The 23,017-nt window shown below is 36.9% G+C and overlaps 2 protein-coding genes across 2 annotated transcripts in view; one reads left to right on the top strand and one right to left on the bottom strand.

The window, feature by feature from the left end:
• The first annotated feature begins 1,258 nt into the window (after window positions 1-1,258).
• LOC144449002 (ADP-ribose pyrophosphatase, mitochondrial-like) lies at window positions 1,259-14,350 on the top strand. Its single transcript, XM_078139399.1, has 7 exons — window positions 1,259-1,326; window positions 5,101-5,352; window positions 6,039-6,137; window positions 6,743-6,829; window positions 8,021-8,132; window positions 9,902-10,045; window positions 10,325-14,350. The coding sequence occupies exons 2-7, from the start codon at window positions 5,153-5,155 to the stop codon at window positions 10,553-10,555; spliced, it is 873 nt and encodes a 290-aa protein (XP_077995525.1). The 5' UTR covers window positions 1,259-1,326; window positions 5,101-5,152; the 3' UTR covers window positions 10,556-14,350.
• A 1,106-nt stretch (window positions 14,351-15,456) lies between these two features.
• LOC144449001 (extracellular serine proteinase-like) overlaps window positions 15,457-23,017 on the bottom strand; it is an 8,614-nt gene continuing 1,053 nt past the window's right edge. Inside the window, exons 2-12 of the mRNA XM_078139398.1 lie at window positions 22,773-22,922; window positions 21,430-21,565; window positions 20,511-20,644; window positions 20,170-20,311; window positions 19,817-20,013; window positions 19,359-19,542; window positions 18,591-18,764; window positions 18,157-18,305; window positions 17,062-17,248; window positions 16,256-16,470; window positions 15,457-15,791 (exon numbers count right to left, since the gene is read on the bottom strand). Of these exons, the coding sequence (XP_077995524.1) occupies window positions 15,624-15,791; window positions 16,256-16,470; window positions 17,062-17,248; window positions 18,157-18,305; window positions 18,591-18,764; window positions 19,359-19,542; window positions 19,817-20,013; window positions 20,170-20,311; window positions 20,511-20,644; window positions 21,430-21,565; window positions 22,773-22,922 (1,836 nt within the window). The 3' untranslated portion in view covers window positions 15,457-15,623. The remainder of the gene's footprint in view (window positions 15,792-16,255; window positions 16,471-17,061; window positions 17,249-18,156; window positions 18,306-18,590; window positions 18,765-19,358; window positions 19,543-19,816; window positions 20,014-20,169; window positions 20,312-20,510; window positions 20,645-21,429; window positions 21,566-22,772; window positions 22,923-23,017) is intronic.

The raw sequence follows: 23,017 nt of genomic DNA, 5'->3' as shown, positions 1-23,017 counted from the left end.
AATAAATAACGGTCATCTGTGTCATTATGAAAGTACACATGTAGAGTACAATAGCCCGTCGTTTTCCGCCACCTGTGTCGACGAGGTGGATAAGGAAAGCACCAATCGCGATTATTGCCAGTAGTAGCTCTCCAACCAAAGATAGAACGATGAGGCCACATGGTAAAAATGCGAGGAAAAATCTACCGTTGTACAGGAATGGACCAGGATTGAACCATTCGGGCAATCTGCGACCTGTGTGTGTTGGACTTGGAGATGGTGGTGGGCTGTCTGGGTCCGTATCGCTGTCCATAGTTGATCGGTTCATTTGTAAACCCTGTCAAGGCTTTAGTAGTTACACATTCCGAACAGTGTTTTTATGATGATAAAATCAATACATACATACATGCATAAACCTATGCTTAAAGTCGTATAGCAAGCAAAACATATGCGACGATGTCCAAGTTACAGCGAGGACGATTACCTTGAAAATGTCGTATGCAATGTACTAGACATCAGATTGATCATGTACAGTATATTCTGCTATTTGTATCCGGTAATAACTAAATTTCATTTTCACTTATTTGTTTACTGTCGTCAATATTTCATTCTGCATCTTGCGTTTTAATTATTAAGCTCACGTAATTTAACATTGTTATTATATTAAATCTATATGTTCGATAAATGTGACATGGACTCGGAATGGCAAGATGAAATATTGGTGTTGCATTGAATCTGAAGACAGCCAAATCCATTGTGAGTTTGTTTGTTTTTGATTTCTTTGCCCCGCCAGGTGTAATGTTTAATGTCTGTAATCTTTCTCATTTCTCGTAATCTGAAAAGATGTTTCCTTCACTCTGAATTCTAAAAGTAGCAAAATTATCAATTTAAAGGAGCAGTGTCATCGATCCTCTGTAATTCTTTATCTCTTTTCAGACTCAGAACTATATTCATATTGCGATATTACAGCGCTAATACTATAGTATCCGCGTATCTTGGTATTCGCAGGAGGTGAGTAGATATATTTCCGAACATTTGATGGCCGCATGCAATCCATACTCCCCCAAAGCACGTAACGGTAGAGCGAGGACTCGTCATTGTTAGAAGAACTTTTGGTTCGTGAAACCATGGAAATCTCCCTGGTGAAACCGGCAGATCATACATAAATACTTGTATTCAGAATCATTCAATTTAGCTTGGCTTGCTGCAATATGAATACAAGGATGGTTCTGTACTAAACATTCCAGGTCATAGAGTTCATTTCCATTCGTGGAGGCAGTCAGACGTAGACTGGTCTCTCTTTTCTAACATTGTTGCTTGTTTCGTTACAACGGTTTCTACAACAAGGTATGTTTGCAGTATCATTATTGTGTGTTTTGGTTAATGGGTGGATCTAGCTTTCTGGCCGTGTATCGGAACAATCCAAGCCCGTCACTGTGATACAGTGACTGAACGAACAGTGCAGTGAACGCAAAAAAAATGAAACTCCCCATCGCTAGTCCGATGATGTAGACATGACAGGACCTGCTGACAACACAAATTTAGGGACAACCCAAACAAAGGTGTCTTGTATTAGTAGTTGTACTTCATGTATCGCCGATGAATTTGTAAACGATAGTATTGACTCTACTCTTGTTCATGACATAACATTAACAGCTATTGTAGTACTGCTAGATACTAAGATAGGTATATGCTTGTTTATTTGTCATAGCTACGATGTATTGTAAATCATTAAATGTGTCATCGGTGTACCGGTGTGAAGGGCAGTTTGTGTTCCGTTACATAGTGTAATAGTGTAAAATTGCAGCTTGAGTCCCCAAAAATATTACAGCATTAGAGTAATCACTAGTGAGTCACTGTCATCTTGATGCACTTTCAGTTTCGATTTGTGGAATGTGCCTTTTTATATTTTCAGGATTTCAGAAATATCTTATAAATGATCCTGTCTAACACTTGCTGTAGTGCCTTGCATTCTGCCAGTCTCATCACCATAACGACACTTTTAGTCAAAGAGGAAGTCACTCATGAAATTATTGGCGTGCAAATAAAGATCTGATTGGGTTCAGATTAGTCCTGCCTGCAGACGGTGCATGGGTCTTTATTACTGACATGACCATCAACTAAAAGGAAGGACAATTGTCAGAATCAAGTCCTGAATTACTCCTTTTGCAAGCAGGACTACGCTCAGACAATCTGCTGTTTTCTTGTATTTTTGAGAAATAGAATATTGATAATTCCAACAAGATTTTTATTTCAGTCATAACTTGCAGCCATTAATTAGTAAAACTGTAAGAACCGAGAAGTTTTAAAATGATTTGGATTCATTCAAATGTTATATGAACTTGGAAATGATGCAATGTCTGTGCATAGATGAGATGATGGTATATGAACTTGGAAATGATGCAATGTCTGTGCATAGATGAGACGATGTTATATGAACTTGGAAATGATGCAATGTCTGTGCATAGATGAGACGAGGATAGAATAACACAACATATCTTACAGTCTGAATAGAGGCATAAGGAGAGACCTTTATAGTCACAGTCTGTGAATACTGAATAGTGGGTAGTGTTGGAAAGTAACAAGGAAGTATTGGATTTTTACTGAAGTCCAAACAAGTACCAATGTCAAGGTCAAGGTTACAAAACCCCAGTAACAGAGATTGTGGTCATATTAGACTGAAGCCGTACAAATATTCATATTGAATGGCTTGACTGAAGTCCTACAACACATACAATATACAATGACATATTGTACTAGTGTAATATATTATAGAATTGACATGTCTTGTATGACTTTATCCATATCAGAATCAGAAACACTTTATTTATCTCCAAGGGGAAATTGAAATGACATAAACATTCGTAATGCATTGAAGCGATACATAAAACATGACAAATTAAAATGATACAAAGACTGATATTAATAATTGAAAGACATACTTGTAACATACACTACATGATAATTGATTACTGATGAAATAAGATAGCAGAAGGTGACATATTTAGGACAATGTAAACTGAATGGTTGTGGATACCATTGGATGAAATCTCCTAGTCCTAGATTGTGTTTCATTTGTCAGATTCAGTAGGGACAAACAATGTTTATGAGATGTTAGCAAGAATTTTGGAGCGTGAGTTGAAATCTTCATTTGATACTGTGAACACAGAGTTCATGAACATTCGTTCTAAAACACCCCCACCCCACCCCCCTACACACAAAAGCACTTTTCAATACAGGTTGAAAAGCACCATAATTTGTTAACACAAATATGGATAAATGATCTAACTACACCAAACAATAATTTGTCATTTTAATCATGAAGTCTTGTTAGTTGTTAATTAATCATTAACAGAAAGGTCATTCTATTCTAATAAATCATTTCCTGAACTTTAGTATAGTATCAATTTATCTCTTCATTGTTCTGACATCTCAAAAGGTAGAACTAAAATCTAGATACAAATAATAGATGTGTCATGAAATACTCATAAATTTTCCAATGGCTAGCCAAATACATTTAATACAAAGGTTGAAATGCTGGTACTTTTTTTTTCTTTTACTTCATTGTTTGCTAGGCTACCCTACCCTTCCAAAAATATTTAAACGTGCATGTAGAAATTCCAATGAAATATCAGCTATTTTGAGTCAAAGTTTGAGATTGTGAATTGTTGACTATGGTCTTGTGTCTGAGTTGGAAAGTAAGTGCCATAAGTGATGCCACATTTATGGAAGTTGTTGGTGTCTACAGAGATACAAAGTAATAGTGAACTGTATGAAAATATATTGATCATTGTAAGTTCACAATTTCATTTTGCCAAATTTTTGTACAATTATTAAGTAGTATAATTAGTAATCAAATAGTATGGTATCAATAAACAATTAACTGTAGCAATGTAATATTTGTATATCTCTGTTTAAAAGTAAAGTTATTTACAAATGTGATGCAACTCATAGCTTTAGCATTAGTCACCCACAACAGTTGTTGCCAATAAAATGTCAACAGCAGTTAATTTACGATAGGTAAGAAGCCAGGACAATAAATAATTATTGAATTCCTTTATAATAGATACAGTATTTTATTTCATTTTGAAATGCTTGTAAAACTAGGTTTCTCTTTTCGCCCGGTAAAATATTCGTGTATCTTATCAAGTTGCTTTGATGGCTGATGTTTGTCCTAGTTTCACAAATGGTGTGATATCGGAAACTAATAATTAGTTGTGACAACTCATCCTCTTCAAGTCGCAAGTCAGCAGACAACTTCCAAGACGGCTCCAAAGTCTCCTGTTATCTTCACTATCTCAAGATATCTCCAAAGATGGTTAACTTAAGTATCTTCGGAGTCTTGAAAAGTCCCAAGAAAGTCCCAAAACCAGTTCCAAAGATGTACAACAACTAACCTAAAAGTAATATATCACAATGCATATACTTGCATATCCATTTTCCGACTCCCATCTATCATGTCTATCCGACATGACTAGAGTATTTATAGTGTTCCCACTTTTATCGCTGAGGGCGCTCTATGTTAGAAGCCAACTACAACTGAAGTCTCAGAAGTAAAGTATAGAATATATACAAGCACTGCGTTGTGAAGTTCATGAGTACAATAGCCTAATTCAAAGCTCCCTGCATCCCTTACCTTTCCTGCCACATACCACCATTTATATGCCATGAAACTGTTCAGAGTTAACATAATGTAGAACAAACTTTTTTTACCTTGTATAGAAATGTTCATTTGGTAATATGAACCCAGAGCCCATGAACAGAATTGTTCATTCTAGCAATTTAATTAACTACCAAATAATTCCAAGTCCTGCCCTGTGTACTAGATACATGTATATGTTATACTCCTTAATATAAGTACACAAACTTGATATATTTGATAATGATTAAGTTCTAGTAATTATTACTTGTACAATTATTTTGCATACTTTTGATCTCATTTTCAGTTCCTTTATGTTGTTGTACTTGGTAAGATGTGTAGGTGAAATCTTGGTAGAGGTTGGTAAACAAAACCAAAGTTTATTTGGTGTAAACAGAGTACTGATTACTTATAGTCTATCAGATTTTTTAGGTTGATTTTTATACTTACACAATAATATCACTTTCTTCTTTATTTTGCAGAACACTGTTTTGGGGCCTTACTTTCCTAGGCCAGGTAATCAGAATAAACAAAATGTCGGTTGCACCAATTGCTGCAGTCATCTTGCATACCAAAGCAAGACAGAAAGTTTATCCAGGATCTAACGGAATGGAGAGGTTCCCAGTCCCAGATGAAAAAGTTTCATGGAGTGAATCATTTCCAGAGTACAATCCAACAGACTATACTCATGAAATTGTAGCCAGTCACCCAGTCTGGGCTGATCCAGAAGTCAGGTTAGGAAATGAACATTATCCAATAGTCTGCCATGGGAAGCAAAGTGGGGTAACTAGTACTCAGATGGGAATTGGACATGTGTTGTTGCCATGGTAACATTTCAACAGGTCACCCATTACAACAACAACTGAGTAATATAATTTTTCAGTTGTACAGTGTGTTTTTTCTAGGGCTTGGGAATCCAGTAAAATGCATAGATTTCCATACTTTGTACATTAATTAGGGATGGGGAAACCCTTGTAAAACACCTGTGGAACTCAAGTTAACTTAACATACCTACCACCTGTAACAAAAAAGTATCACTTTTAGATGGACCCAGAGTTGTACATTCTGAAAGTATAGAACTGATCAGGGCAAAGAAAAAGTTCTATAAAACTACATTATCTTGAATGGTAATATGGTATAGTGTGTAGTCTGTAAGGTACCAGGCTCCGGGGGAGCGAGGGGGGACTCACACATTGGTCAACTCCAGTGAGGGTGGAGCATATCTTACAGTCATATAGTGTGCAGTATCAGATCACATATGGGGGGGGGGGGGGGGGGGGGGGGGGGCTAACACATTGGTCAACTCCTCTCGGAGGCCAGTAAGCGTGTAGCAACATGACATATCTTAGAGTCATATAGTGTGCTGTATCAGATTATTGTTATTTTGTATTTTATAATCTATGCCTTTCTTTCATTGCAGAAATAATACAGGTGAACATTTAAAGTTTAACCAAAGAGATGGGAAAATCAACAGAAAAAGTCATATTGGAAAATATGATGTACTAAATGGTGTTCCAAGGTAAGATGGTATGATTAGCTGAGTAACCTATAGCATGTATACCCCCAAGGTACACAGAGACAGGAAGTAGAGCGCCACCATGGCAAATTTTGGAAAGGCCTATTGTCCTGACTGTTAAATCCACTAAAGTGGCAGGGAGACATACATGTACTATAATGAAATTACACTGTGAAATTGACAAGGTTTATTGCTTAGTATTAGGCAAAAAAACCAAAACTCGCCATGTTGAATGTTGCATCATGGGAAATGTGATAATATATACTAATGATTTGGTATTGTAAGCAATACTGTTACATTGTTTGCAACCACAAATAATCAATTCATAGTTTCCCTGACCATTGCATCGCATTGAAATATAGTTTAATCAGGGCTATTATGTAAGTATTTTCACTTTAAGTAAACAGTTTATAAATTCAGTTTGAGTCTCTTCAAAGCTAGACTAATACAAGAGATATATACAAGAAATCATTTCAGTTATTTTTTTGCAGCGGAACAATGTTGCAAGAGTAAATGAATGACAGTTTTAAAATTGTCAGTCACTGTGAATGTCATGGTAGGAACTTGATCAAAGAAATAAAAGAATTATTTTTTTTTGTCTCTGTTAGAAATCCAGTTGGTAGAACAGGTATGATAGGCAGAGGTTTACTTGGTAAGTGGGGACCTAACCATGCTGCAGACCCTATTGTTACAAGGTAAGTCATATCAATTGGTTGTTCATTGTAATATGTAGCCCCATTATTATTAAAGCAACTCATTAGGAGACATGGAAAGAAAAGTTTTTCATGAATATTTCGTAAAACTGAAGCATGTAGTAGTGTACTCTATTGGAAATACAAGTTTGATGGACACAAAACTGAAAGGATGTTTGTTGTAACAACATGGTAATGATTGTGTATGTGCGCACACGTGCGCACGTGTTTGTGTATGTGTGTGACTGTGTCTTAGTGTATGTCTTTGTGAGTGTCTGTATGTGTGTGTGTATCTTTGTATGTATGTATGTATGTATGTATGTATGTATGTATGTATGTATGTATATATGCATGTATGTATGTGAGTGCATGTGTGTGTGCGTGCATGTGTGTATGTGTGTGTGTGTGTGCGTGTGTGTGTGTGTATGTGTGTGTGTGTATGTATGTATGTGTGTGTGCATATGTATATGTGTGTGTGTATGTGTGTGTGTATGTATATGTGTGTGTGTGTATGTGTGTGTATGTATGTATGTGTGTGTGTGTGTCTGTGTATGTATATGTGTGTGTGTGTGTATGTGTGTGTGTGTATGTATATGTGTGTGTGTGTGTATGTATATGTGTGTATGTGTGTGTATGTGTGTGTGTGTGTATGTGTGTATGTGTGTATGTGTGTGTATGTATGTGTGTGTGTGTGTGTATGTGTGTGTGTATGTATATGTGTGTGTGTGTGTATGTATATGTGTGTATGTGTGTGTATGTGTGTGTGTGTGTATGTGTGTGTGTATGTGTGTATGTGTGTATGTGTGTATGTGTGTGTGTGTATGTGTGTGTGTGTATGTATATGTGTGTATGTGTGTGTATGTGTGTGTGTATGTGTGTGTGTATGTGTGTATGTGTATGTGTGTGTGTGTGTGTCTGTGTATGTATGTGTGTGTGTGTGTATGTATGTATGTGTGTATGTATGTGTGCATATGTGTGTGTGTGTGTGTTTATTACTCCTTTAACTTATTCTTATCTTTTGTGATCATTTCTAAGTGGCAATTTGTTGATATATTATTTATTGATAATAATAATAATAATAATAATAATTTATTGTAGAATGTGTAGTTTAGAAATCAACATCAGGTGACAAGTTAGAATGCTATGTATTGAAAGTATCTTTTTTGAACAAAGTATGTTTATTCCTTGTTGTAGGTGGAAAAGAGACCCCCATGACAATATCGTAAAAGACTCTGAAACTCAAAATGGTATCCTTCAATTTGTATCTATTAAAAGAAAAGACACAGGGGAATGGGCCATACCAGGGGTAAGTCATAATAGATATACAGATACAGGGGAATGGGCCATAGCAGGGGTAAGTCATAATAGAGAGACAGACACAGGGGAATGGGCCATACCAGGGGTAAGTCATAATAGATATACAGATACAGGGGAATGGGCCATAGCAGGGGTAAGTCATAATAGACAGACAGATACAAGGAATGGGCCATACCAGGGGTAAGTCATAATAGAGAGACAGACACAGGGGAATGGGCCATACCAGGGGTAAGTCATAATAGATATACAGACACAGGGGAATGGGCCATAGCAGGGGTAAGTCATAATAGACAGACAGATACAGGGAATGGGCCATACCAGGGGTAAGTCATAATAGACAGACAGACACACACAGGGGAATGGGCCATACCAGGGGTAAGTCATAATAATAGACAGACACACACAGGGGAATGGGTTATACCAGGGGTAAGTCATAATAGACATACAGACAAACACAGGGGAATGGGCCATACCAGGAATGGGCCATACCAGGGGTAAGTCATAATAGAGAGACAGACACAGGGGAATGGGCCATACCAGGGGTAAGTCATAATAGACAGACAGACAGACAGACACAGGGGAATGGGCCATACCAGGGGTAAGTCATAATAGACAGATAGACACAGGGGAATGGGCCATACCAGGGGTAAGTCATAATAGACAGATAGACACAGGGGAATGGGCCATACCAGGGGTAAGTCATAATAGATAGACAGACACACACAGGGGAATGGGCCATACCAGGGGTAAGTCATAATAGACAGATAGACACAGGGGAATGGGCCATACCAGGGGTAAGTCATAATAGACAGATAGACACAGGGGAATGGGCCATACCAGGGGTAAGTCATAATAGACAGACAGACACAGGGGAATGGGCCATACCAGGGGTAAGTCATAATAATAGACATACAGACAGACAGACAGACAGACAGAACTACAATTACAGGCTCTTTGTAATGTTAGGTATGTTGTAACACAGATTGATAGACAGACATGTGATCATGCAGGTAGGTAGACTGACAGACACCTCCAATGCATGATCACCTGGTTTGGCTAGTGGTGTATGTTGCAACAGACAGACAGATGGACAGACAGACAGGCAGACAAACAAACAAACAAACAATTCTAGTACATTATCTCCTAGTTAAGAGAGTAACATATTCCTACCAGTAGTATGTTGTGACAAACAGACATATTATCAGGTAGGCAGACAAACAGACGTGCAGACAGACAGATGGACAGACTGACATGATCAGATGGATAGACAACTTCAGTACATTTTCTCCTGGGTAGGCTAGTGACATACTTATACCAGTGGCATGTTGCAACAGACAAACATTTGTCACCATAATCTTATCCCCAATTTCTGTCTTTGTGCCTCTGATAACAGCATCAGATATTTTTGTCAACTTTTGTTGCAAGATAACAAATTGTTGTTCAAAATTGACCTTACTTTCCCTAATATGTTTTTATATTTCTGACGGTGGTATATAATAATTATTTTATTCTACAATATTTTTCTTTATTCAGCTGGATAATACTCTAAGGGTTGTCACTACTTGCCTAGCGACTCATTGTGACAAAGACCCCTTAGGTCACTCATATTTTCCTTGGCTGAACAAAGAAATATTGGGAAATAATATCTAACAGTCATCATTGTTTGATTAAATTTTTATAGGAATGAAATTGAACTTGTTTATATGTACCACGTTTCTTTGATAATATTGAACACTGGTGTTTTAATTTACTATATAGGGTATGGTAGACTCTGGTGATACAGTATCAGCTACATTGAAGAGAGAATTTGGTGAAGAAGCCATGAATTCTATGGAGGCTCCAGACTCTGAAAAGAAAGTTATTGAGAAGGCTGTTAGTGAGTTATTTAAATGTGGAAGAGAGGTAAGGTTAAATCAGTGTTCATGAACGCTAGATTCTATCTTGTGTTGTGAGCTAGTTTTAAATCCAGGTTTCTACCTTGGGTTGTGCGCCAGTTTTAACTCCAACTGATTTAAGTGAGTTTTGTCTATGTATTCTGGTTTCTACCTTGGGTTGTGAACTAGTTTTAACTCCAACAGAACTAAGTGAGTTTTGTCTATGTACTGTAGTTCACCTGCAAAATTTGGTTCCTGTAAAGACCTTTCCAATCTACATAACTATATATGTCTGGTTTTATTACAGGTGTACAGGGGTTATGTAGATGACCCTCGCAACACTGACAATGCCTGGATGGAGACAGTAGCCGTTAATTTTCATGACATGACTGGTAACAGTGTTGGCAAATTCAAACTCCATGCTGGTGATGATGCTGGTGATGTCCAATGGACTGATATAAGTAGCAAATTAAAACTTTTTGCAAGTCATGAAAAATTTATACAGCAGACAGCTAAAATGCAAAATGCTCATTGGTAAATATATATATTTCCCTTCCCATTGTGCCATGTTTACCCTACAAGCATAAGCTAGGTAGCAATATAGGCAGAAAGACATTTTAAAAAATGGGTATTTTGATATGTTTGGGGTACGAGAGCAACTTATACTTACTAAAAGAAGTGTTGTTAAAATCTCATAAAACTGAAATTCATCAATCTATGTTGATTGACTTTTTATTAGTTCTATATAACAAGTACAGTATATAAACTGTCAGATATACCTTTCCAGTGGTCTCTCTTGACTCTTTGTTTTACCATGAAACAGACAGTTTAGAAACATCACCAAATGTATCGTTTCTTGTCGTCTTATATTTTGTTGTACCCAGAAGATATAATTATTTGTATGTAAATAATGTGAAGGGTTCAAATATGATTGGTTGTACAGTTACTAAGCTGTGTCAGTGACAGGTGTTAGTATGCACAGAAATAGCATTGATTGGATAATGATATCATACATATGCAAATAAACAAGCAAATGCATATAAGCATGTCTTGCATATGTAAATAACATTATGCAAATGAGCATGTCATATATGGACATGTCACATACATGCAAATTATTATCATGCATATTGAAATAGGTACACCATGTTATGCATATGCGAATATAATCCCAGCATATCCTAACACAAACTTGTCCCATATGCAAATCCATATTGTGCATGTACACTTTCTAATATCATGTACACATGCAGATGAATGTCGTTCATATTGAAATAGGTACATCATACAAATGACCATGTTATGCAAATGCAAATAATCCCAGCTTATCCTAACACATCTCTTGTCACATATGCAAAGCAATGTCATGCATGTGCACTTTCTAATATCATGTACACATGCAGATGAATGTCGTTCATATTGAAATAGGTATACCTGCAAATGACCATGTTATGCAAATGCAAATAATCCCAGCATATCCTAACACGTCTCTTGTCACATATGCAAAGCAATGTCATGCATGTGCACTTTCTAATATCATATGCACATGCAAGCATGGCCCCTACATGAAAGTTTATGACTCTTAACACATATAAATGTAAAGATGACATTAATGAACTGATGGGTTTGATGAAAATTAAACATTCAGTTAACATTAACCCCTTCAATACTGAAAACATTCCCCCCCAAAATTGTTTGGACAAAATTCTTGTTTTATGTACGTTTTTGGCATATATCAACTTCATTTTAGACCGGAATTAAAGAAATGTTACTTCCTAATAAAGTAATATTATTGTAATTATGAAAATATTCATATAAATTGGGTCCCCATATTATTTAAAACTCGTCTCTAGTCATGAAAGGGTTAATCTATCAAATGACATGCAGAAGTAAGTTTGTCATTGTGAAAGTCTTATTGACACCAAGGTCAGTTGTTGCATGAAGGGTGTATGGTTGTATTGTGTAGGGTCTATGTTTGTTATAAGTACACATAGCCAACATTACCAGTCAGTAACCAAGTAACAAGTGCATCAATGCTATAATAGTAACTCAGTACAATCAGAAGTGACTTCATATACAGAAGTGTAAATTAAAAAATTATACAAAACTTCATTTTCATTTTGTGATACAATGTAGTCCTACAAGTATGTATTGTTTAGAATTCTAACTACTTCATTTGCTGCAATAAATATTGCCTAGTTTGCTAATTTGTAACAAGTCATTGACTCCTGTATAACAGGTCTTGCACGTAGATAAGATAGAGTTTAGACACTTGATACAGCAAGATAACTCTTACACTACACACATGTCATCACAGTAATTCTATTCAGATTTAAAACTTGTTCACCAACCACCGGCATTTCAATAGTCTTCCTGCCATAAGTACTTATCACCTCACATATTAATTGCATACCTGATCTACTGTATCTGTAGTACTGATAGATAGAGGGGTGGTATTATGTGATGGGGTGGGGGTGGGGGTGGCACTGCAATCCAGTCCCCTTACTGAGCCACACCCATAACCCCCACCTTGGTGCCATCCCTAGGAATTGCCAATCACACTTGTCATTCAGGCTTCTATTCTTTTACTGCACCACAATCACAAAATATAATGATGTCAAAAATGGTTACTACTTGGTGAGTAGGAATATGAGTGAACTGAAGGGCAATTCCAATCATGTATTTTACCACAAACAATTCTACCATGTGTTTTATGTGTCTGATAATCCATATACAGTTCTAGATTTTACGGATATCAACTTGTTTATTAAAATCCTTGTAGTAGACTTGGGAAGGACATGTTGATGTCGATGTTCAAGAAATTCATTTCTAATATGAAACCTTCATCAAAACCTTTTATTACCTAAAAGTTACTACCCCGGTACTAATAAATTTATCACAGATCATGTGGTTTTACCCAAATCTATGCCTTGAGATTATAAAGTAAGAGTTGCTACTGTATCAGTTTTTCCATACTGGTAGTATTCCTAATACAATGTATGTTGAATAACATACTATGGGGTATTATCCCCGATATTTCTAATTATCAATGACATAGGGGGCCTTGTCACTACAAGTCATATGTTATGAATATATTATTGTGCTGAAAGAAGAAAAATAATGAATTTAATTATACCTGTTCAGGTTTACTGTAAGTAAGAAGAGAAAGTGATCATAGCAATTTGGACATTTTTTTAATCATTTAGAACACAGAACCAATGATGTCGCCAGGCATCCTGTGACAAATTACCCAGATACTTTCAAAAATTTGAAATCACCAATAACAGAGAGGCAGTAATCTGCATTATATTTGCATATTTCATGTACATCATATGGCGGCTTTGGTGGGGAACAGAGAAACGTCATGAATTTCGTAAAAGTTTACTTGCACACTGTCCTTTCTACAGTGACTGTTTCCTAACAGAGAATGTTACATTGAGAATAAAATCACAAAATAATAAACAGAGATGGATGTATAAAATTATAAAGTAGGGGTACAAATATTTGGACTTCCAGTAGAACAATCATAACAAACATAGTCTTGTTTCCAATTGCAGCATATTGTATTAACAGAAATGTAAAACTATTTTATGATTATACAGATTCTTTTTTATCCATTATATAATTAAATCAAAATTAACATACTTTTAGAAACCTTCAAAATTATTCATATTAAAGTGACATGGGTTAACTTAAAACACTTTTTTGCCCCAATAAAAAATTGGGGGGAAAATGAAAAAAAAATTGAAATTTTTTTTAAGTACCATATTTGCATCTCATCATACATTATCAGGCTTTGTTGATTTTTGCCCAGGAAAGAGAATATCTACATAGCATTGACATGTTATGTATGTGGATTTTTGTGATCTCAATGTGAGTGGCAGTTTTTGGTAAACCCAAAAAGTATGTTATTGATTCAATTTATTTGGTTTGCCTAACTACTAAGCCACAGACCACACTATTACTGATGTTTTAGTATGTAAAACAATAAAGTCTAATTTTCATATGAAACAAAGATATTGCAGGAAAATGTTGAGATCTTTCCCCATGTCTCTTTAATAAAAGTAAACTTAGTATAAGTGAAATATTGATAACAAATTATGTATTGTAATTGAATAGAACACTGGTGATGGAATAGTTGACACCTTGTCATTTCAATCTTAGTCTATTTTGATGATTCTTGTCACCCAGTATATAGGACTGTGATTTGTGTTGTAAAGATTTTTTGCCAAGAAAAGCATTCAGATGCAAAAACATTTGAGTATTTTTGTATTTTTGATGTCTTTTAGAAGAGCAATCAATTGTGTTCTGGTAACAGTTCTATATAAATGTCATTGAGTTATCAAGTAACTGTTTCTGAAAGTAAATTATTTGTTGATTGAGTGATTGATTGTGTGATTGGTTGATTGACTGATTGATTGTGTGATTGGTTGATTGACTGATTGATTGTGTGATTAGTTGATTGACAGATCTGCTGTCTAACTGATTGTTTGGATGGATGGTGGGTTGGCTGACTGACTGACTGACTGGTTTGTTTGTTTGTTTGTTTGCTTGTTTGTTGATTGATTGATTGATTGATTGATTGATTGCTCAACTGACTATTTTATTGATTGACTGGTTGGTTGGTGAATTAGCTGATTGATTATTGATTGATCGGTTGATTGATTGTCTAATAGTAAACCATGGATTGATTGATTGATTGATTTGACTGGTTAGATGGATGACTGACTTCAGAAGTGATTGATTGATTGATTGATTGTCTAATTGGTTAGATGGATAACTGATGTGTTGTTCAGCTTCATCAGACTTCTAAACCACTGTGAAATACGTCGTGTTGTTCAGCTCTATCAGACTTCTAAACCACCGTAAGATATGTTGTGTTGTTCAGCCCTATCAGACTTCTAAACCACTGTAAGATATGTTGTGTTATTCAGCCCTATCAGACTTCTAAACCACTGTAAGATATGTTGTGTTATTCAGCCCTATCAGACTTCTAAACCACTGTAAGATACGTCGTGTTGTTCAGCCCTGTCAAACTTATAAACCACTGTAAGATATGTTGTGTTGTTCAGCCCTGTCAGACTTCTAAACCACTGTAAGATACGTCATGTTGTTCAGCCCTGTCAGACTTCTAAACCACTGTAAGATATGTTGTGTTGTTAAGCCCTATCAGACTTCTAAACCACTGTAAGATATGTCATGTTGTTCAGCCCTGTCAGACTTCTAAACCACTGTAAGATATGTTGTGTTGTTCAGCCCTATCAGACTTCTAAACCACTGTAAGATATGTCGTGCTGTTCAGCCCTGTCAAGTAAACCATGTGAGTGCTGGCTGATAGCATGGCATAAATGTCATTTCTTTAAAAGTGTACATTGTATTATGATCACTGTAATCACGTGACAAAGTTCAGACACTCCCATTAATTACCAGTTACATGAGTATTATTACAACAGAGCTTTTATTACAACAAAGTTTACAGCCAAATAATCTCAAAACAATCAGTTCTAGAAATGAAACTTTAAAACAACAACAAAAAATGGCAGATTAGGGAATGAAAATATGTAAATGTCTGCCTTCAATGAAGATTGTCATCAGACAATATTGTTTTATGATTTACAGCATATGGCAACAGCATATACACCATCATTTCCACCACCGACACCATTCCTTGCAAAGCATTTATTGTCGAAGGGTTGAGCACCGGCCGAGTGACCGTTCCAAGCGTGCGAATTGCAGTTTGTCAGAAGCCAACCCTCTTCACATGATGCAACGGCCTGAATAACAAAAAATATGTTGTTTTGTTTACATGAATTGTTGCTGAGGAAAAACATTGATTTTCAATCTCTCTCTCTCTCTCTCTCTCTCTCTCTCTCTCTCTCTCTCTCTCTCTCTCTCTCTCTCTCTCTCTCTCTCTCTCTCTCTCTCTCTCTCTCTCTCTCTCTCTCTCTCTCTCTCTCTCTCTCTCTCTCTCTCTCTCTCTCTCTCTCTCTCTCTCTCTCTCTCTCTCTCTCTCTCTCTCTCTCTCTCTCTCTCTCTCTCTATATATATATATATATCCCGCATTCTCATTTGTTCTACTTCATTTGCATAATTACAGTCACGAAGAAAGTGCCTTTGCTATGTCCTTCTATCTCGGACCACTAACTATTTTTAGTGGTCTGAGCTTCTATCTATAAATTATCCCCCTTTCCTATCTATTTATCTAGTATTTTGTAGCCTTAAATAGCGATGTACCTACCATGCTATTTTTATTAGTAGCTGATTCCGATGACCAAACTGTTTTGCATTGTAACTGAGGTGCTTTACAACATGAAGCTTGTGCCACCACACCACTACCACCTGCTGCATTCTGTCCAATACAGGTGACCAATGGCAGTCGAATAAAAATAGAAATCTGATTCGTTGCTGGCCGAGCTCCACCAATCACATGACCCGATGTATGAGCACTACAACCTATAGAAAAAGAATCATGTCAATCATGTACTGACGTCACTTACAGCGTAGACCCCTTTCGTGTAGGGTCTACGGTTTGATCGCAATTGTGTCACAGGGTTGAATGATATATGATATGTTGATGTGGGAGGGCACCCTGACACAGCACACCTGCCACACATTACTCCTTTTGTACTGAGTTTGTGCAATCAATCTGTGATTACAATGAGTTTGTGCAGTCTGTGATTACGATGAATTTGTACAATCGATCTGTAATACTGAGTTTGTGTAATTACTTAATAATGTGGGCATAGGCACTTGAATTGCATCACTACATATTACAACTCCAAAGTTATGATGCAGATTGTGGAATTTAACTACAGACATGGCTGTCGTTCAGCCATATTTGATTCAGTCACAAAACAAAATGACATGCATGTTAGCTTTGTGCCAGGTTTGGTTGAAATCAGTTGATACATGCCGGAGATATGACGGTGAATGTTCATGCATACATGGATGGAACCCATTGTAATGGCCTTTCCAGGTGGTGCCCACTGGAGGCTAAAGACCATGAAAACACACAGAAATTATCAACATACAACTATTACGTACCTGTCAATATATTGCCCTCGCCATGACATCTGGTATGGGTTCTGGCATCATGACGTGAAGATGATGAGGGGGATGTTTCTGTGCTGCACGTCATGGAAGGCCACAAACAGCACCTAGCAACAGCGTACACACCTGTAGCTTTCGCATCACCATTGATTGCTGTGCACACATCAAGACCATTTCGTTTCTAGAAGGAGAATTTACATGGCATTAGTGCAGTTCATTAAAAGATGAAATTAAGTCAGAAAATGATTGACTTTTTCACTGTCAATGATTTATTAACATTATAAATTATTTGTTCAGTTGGAGAATTTGATTAAAAGGGCATTCCTCATTCCCCAATTGACCAAGTTGACTTTGGCATGAAAAAAAGAAGAGAAAATGAGAAACATGTATGCCACTGATGGCAAAGTGGCAATGCTATCCTCTCCAATATAGTCTGTTTGAAAGTATCGATATTGTTTTAATAAGTCAAACCATACACAATGTTCTTTGACTGCATTTGACATGTCTTGGATTAATCCCAAAGAATGTTATATGTATGACTTGAAAGCCTCATTACACACACACATGCACACATGCACACACACACACACACACACACACACACGCACACATGCACAGACAGACAGACAGACTGACAGACATACACATACACATACACACACATTCACACACAGAAACATGCATGCACGCACACACACACACACACACACAGAGACAGACACGCACAGACAGACACACGCACATATGCAAACACAGACAGACACACATACACATGCACACAGACAGACACGCACACACAGACGCACACATGCATACACACAGACAGATGCACACATCCATACACACACAGACAAATGCACACACACACACACACACATACATATCTTACACTTTCTTGCTCAGACTTTTCTTTTCAACAAACCAAAACCCCCATCATTTCAACGGTGGAACATAAAAAAACTAAATAAAATGTCACCCAGCTAGTATGTGGATTTAATAAACCCGACTTTTCCCAAAATCACAGGACTCCTACAAAGTACACCTGTCATGTTATTTAATCTATGCCACATAAGTACTTGTAACACTTACAATAACCTTTTCACCACCTCTGTTGTTATCATTAGCCAAACTTGAACACCCTGTCATTACTTCAGCAGACGAACACCATATTTCCGTAGTCGCACCAGCTTGGGCTTCAGACACTGGCGACCATACAGAACGACAGAATGGCTGATTTGCTAGAAAAACGAAATAAAACATAGAATATCCATCATTATAAATGTAGAATGCACCTGAGGGACAATTTCCTTCAAAATCAAACTTGTTCAATTCTCTCTAAACTTTACCGAATAAAATCTTGTTTCTTGTCCGTTAGATATAATCAAATCAATTAGGGTTCACTATCCAAAACTTTACCATTGAACTTTATCATCTATGGTGTGTCAGAGTCTCACAGAAGAGGGGGACTGAAATTTTCTTCCACAAGTACTAACCATTATTATGGTAGATAAAATGTTACTTACTGACCAAGTTACTAACTTGTGGCATATACACAAGTTTGTTTGGTGTCACAGATTGTGCGGACTGTGGGAATTTTGCGAAGTTTATCTTGCTTTTGGCAGCACCCTGGAGTAATTTCTTGCGTATTTCCACTGGTGTTAATGTGGGATCATTCTGTAGCAAAATGGCTGCAGCTCCTGCAATGTAGGAATTATACATGTCAATATCTTTATGAAGATGGGGAGGGGGGGGGGGGGGAGTTCCAGAAAGAAAACTGAAGAAAAAGGAATTCTTAACAAGTTAAAGGGGAATGCCCCTCCAGGAAAGAGACATTTTCATGAACTATGGGTTCTGGAGAGTCATTTCATGATGTTACATCACCTACAAGTACTTGTGATTTCAGGAAAGCATCAAGTTGATATTGTGTCTTATTCAGAGTATCTTTGCTATGGGCTATTGCATCATGGGAGTCAGTAGATATAATGTAATCAACTTGCACTTGAGTCTTGAGTGCCTATACCCTAACAGTGTAAAACAGCTCTCATGAATACTCAATGAGCAACTTGAATACATTATTTCTGCTTGCTCCCATGATGCAATAACCCATAGTAAAGATACCCTGAAGGCACAAGATCAACCTGGTGATTTTTTCTGAAATCACAAATACTTGTTGGCAACCGAGAGAAAATTATGGGATGTGAAATCATGAAATAACTCTCAAAAACCAATAGTTTATGAAAGTAACTTAATTTCCTGGAGTGCCATTCCCCTTTAATAAGTTATTTCCATACCTGCAACATGGGGAGTAGCCTGCGACGTTCCACTCAATACATGATAAGACGAATCACTGTTTCTATATGAACTACGAATATGCTGACCCGGTCCAAAAATATCGATGCAACCGCCAAAATTGGATCCATATCCTAAATGATCATATGTAGTGTCATCAATCTTCGTAGCACCAACGGTTAGCACCTGTCAACATCAGCAAAATTTAAGTTTATGCATCGAGATATGCTACTATAAGGGTGGTGTAGAAGGTTTTCATGGCATTTGAATCGGTTACTTGTTCCAATACAGACACGTACATACTACACCTAGTGAAAAAATGTGCTGGAACGACCAAACATTTATTTGGAACGATAGAACATAAAAGAAACTATATTTATGGCAAAACAAATTAACAAATGTTATTTTCTTTGGTTTACAATTACTCCTCGTTGACACTGTTCTCTTTTATACCTCTCACCTCGGACTCTGATGCTGGCGAATACTGACATGCGTCTTGCTTGAAGTTGCCTGCAGCAGCCACGACGACAACGCCCTCACGGACCAATTTGGCAGCTGCGTCATTTACAGTCTGAGTAAATTGGCCAGCCAGTGACATACAGACCACGACTCTTTTGTTGGGATTCTGTCGCACTTTTTTCAAGATCCAATTCAAACCTGAAAATGTAATAGTAGTTGAGACTTGTGTAAGCGATAAAGGCGACACATTGAAAGCAATAAATAACGTTGTACACATAAATGGTATTATATGATGCCAAGTTGATTGAAAGAAATAGTACACATGACGAAGGAAAATATATTGTTTCTACATACCGTCCAAAATATCTGATGCAAACCCGTTGCCCTGGCAATCCAACACTCGGACACTTTTAAGATTGACGCCACCAGCGACACCGGTATTCTTTCCTCCCAGGATGCCTGCTACATGGGTTCCATGACCGTCACAATCTGACCCCTGTAGTTCATATGAATGACAAAAAATACGTCGAAGTTCTCAATCTACACTCTCATTGTACACTCTATATCAATCTTTGAAACATTCTGAATCCGAAAAATTGTACGTATAAATACTTAAAGTTACTTCCAGTGAAAATTGAAAGGTAAAAACCAAGAAACGAACAAGAAATCAATCGTCATAGAAATGGAATACTTACATCGTTGCCATTGGTGTTGAACGCATCGTAACCAGACCAAGAAGCACGATTTTGTTGTCCATTTCCACGGAATTCATGATGGGAGTATCGCAGGCCTGTATCTACGATATATGCATCTACACCAGTGCCATCGCCTAAAAACAAACCATTTAAAGTTTATTGTATGGAATCAAATTATGGTTTGAACAAGAATACAACTGGCGACACTATGTTCCGGCATAAAAGAAACGTTTTGGGGACAGTGATGTCATCGAATAAAAGGAAATAAATAGATAGATAAATGGATGGATGGTTGGTTGGTTGGTTGGTTGGTTAGTTGGGTGGATGGATAGATGGATGGTTGGTTGGTTGGTTGGTTGGTTGGATGGATGGATAGATAGATAGATAGATAGATTGATGAATGGATGGATGGATAGATGGATGGATGGTTGGTTGGATGGATGGATAGATAGATAGATAAATTGATGAATGGATGGATGGATGGATAGATGGATGGATGGTTGGTTGGATGGATGGATAGATAGATAGATAAATTGATGAATGGATGGATGGATGGATAGATGGATGGATGGTTGGTTGGATGGATGGATAGATAGATAGATAAATTGATGAATGAATGGATGGATGGATAGATGGATGGATGGTTGGATTGATGGATAGATAGATAGATAGATAGATAGATATATAGATAGATAGATAAATAGATATATAGATATTTAAAGACAAACAGACAGTTAATAAAATATCAAGACCTAGTAAGACAGAGAACTTGCACAAAATAATTAGAGTTATCTTAATCGTACTTTTTATATTTGAATTCCGAAAGTCTAAATTGTTCTGCTATTAATGTTCTTGGATAATGTTGAACAGTTATTCACCAGGGCATAAACCGATGATATATCCCGTGACTTGTCCATACCTGCTTTATAATAGTGATTGTCAAGTGGCAGATCCATCTGATCAACTCTATCCAGTCCCCATGGCAACTGCCCTGATTGTTGTTTACTAAACAATACATCTTCTTCGACATACGAAACTCCTCGAATGTTCCTCACCTTTGAACAGATAAGGTATAATTTGAAATTAAAGTTTATACGTCATCGGAAATATTCAATGTGGATTTTAAGACTTCCACACAGGCCTAAATGTTTCTGGAAATTACTTCATGAGAAATTCAACAAAATAGACTCGGGCCATAGAAGATACTTCCGCTTTCCAGTGAACTGAGGTGATGTTTACATCCGGTATTCGGGGATCACAAGCTGTCGGGTCATCTAAGGTCACACTCAGAGAACTACAGTGTTGGTTTTCTTAGGGTTACATAAGGTCATAATAGATCGATTGTATTGGGGCTTGAATTTCATACAAATCTCACCGGGTTTCTGAGAACGTAGATAAACACATTTAAAGCAAAAAGTCACTGGTGAATCACACAGTATATTATGTTTTATTGTAATGTTGTTTTAGATGAATACGTACTGCACGTGTAACTAATGCTGTAATGTGTGCACTTTGTCATTGTGAGAAGTATGGGTGTACATGCATTAGTGCGACCCTTGATTCAAAGGGGTACAAACCGAATTTCTACGTTATTGGAGCATAATATTTGCTACGTAGTATTCTACTCCGTGAATCAAAAAAACCTACCACTTGCAATTTACTGAACTCTAATCAACTATCCGATGACGTCATTTGTTGAGGAAGCAACTACTATACAATAGTACCACAGGCACTTGTTTCTCGAGATATGTTTCAGAATACAATATATCGGTTATATTGAGATACTTGACAAATAATATATGGAAATTGGAATGTGTAAAATAACACCAGGATCGCGTGGGCTACACACCGCAAAATATAAATATGTTATATGTATATTTATAAATATAAAATTTATATTTCGCGGTGTGTTGACTTAAACGATCCCAATCAATCAATCAATCAATCAATCAATCAATCAATCAATCAATCAATCAAAATAATCCCACATAGTAATCTAGGTTATATAGAAGTACTGTCTCGAATAAAAAGCTAATGAACTACCGATTTGTGCCGAAGTTTGTGTTTCTACAGAAATGAAATCACGTTGTCATGGAAGACGTAGTAAAGTCGATAACATGACTCGTATGAACCATTACTGTGCACTCAGTAATCTAACCACTACTAACAGTAACCACTAACCACTAACCACTAACCACTACTAACCACTACTAACAGAAAGATTAACAGACTTGTCATTTCTTTTACAAATCAATTACTTACCAGATCAATGGCTTCATCTGATAGTTCGCCAGCAAACCCCAACCCTAATTCTTCATATTGTCTGTCGATGTAAAGACTTGGTCCGCCTCGACCTGACGTCGCGTCTAAAGCACGAATTACGTTGTTGACGTAGGGTAGTGCCGTGTTGTCCTGTTAAAAGTGAAATGTACATTATCATCATTTATTATTGACAAAACAACTTGTTTATAAGCAGCGGTCACGAAATTGTCACGTGATAGCCTGGA

Source organism: Glandiceps talaboti, chromosome 18 (assembly GCF_964340395.1).
Source record: "Glandiceps talaboti chromosome 18, keGlaTala1.1, whole genome shotgun sequence".
NCBI lineage: Eukaryota > Metazoa > Hemichordata > Enteropneusta > Spengelidae > Glandiceps > Glandiceps talaboti.
Note: the sequence above shows the minus strand (reverse complement) of the source record. Positions and strands in the feature narration are given on the sequence as shown.

What these genes read in the sequence shown, in the direction of transcription:
- LOC144449002 (XM_078139399.1), top strand. Translation starts at nt 5,153, where the DNA reads ATGTCGGTTGCACCAATTGCTGCAGTCATCTTGCATACCAAAGCAAGA. An exon ending in TGGGCTGATCCAGAAGTCAG is followed by an intron (nt 5,353 to 6,038) that starts GTTAGGAAATGA and finishes CTTTCATTGCAG; the next exon opens with AAATAATACAGGTGAACATT. An exon ending in GGGAATGGGCCATACCAGGG is followed by an intron (nt 8,133 to 9,901) that starts GTAAGTCATAAT and finishes TTTACTATATAG; the next exon opens with GGTATGGTAGACTCTGGTGA.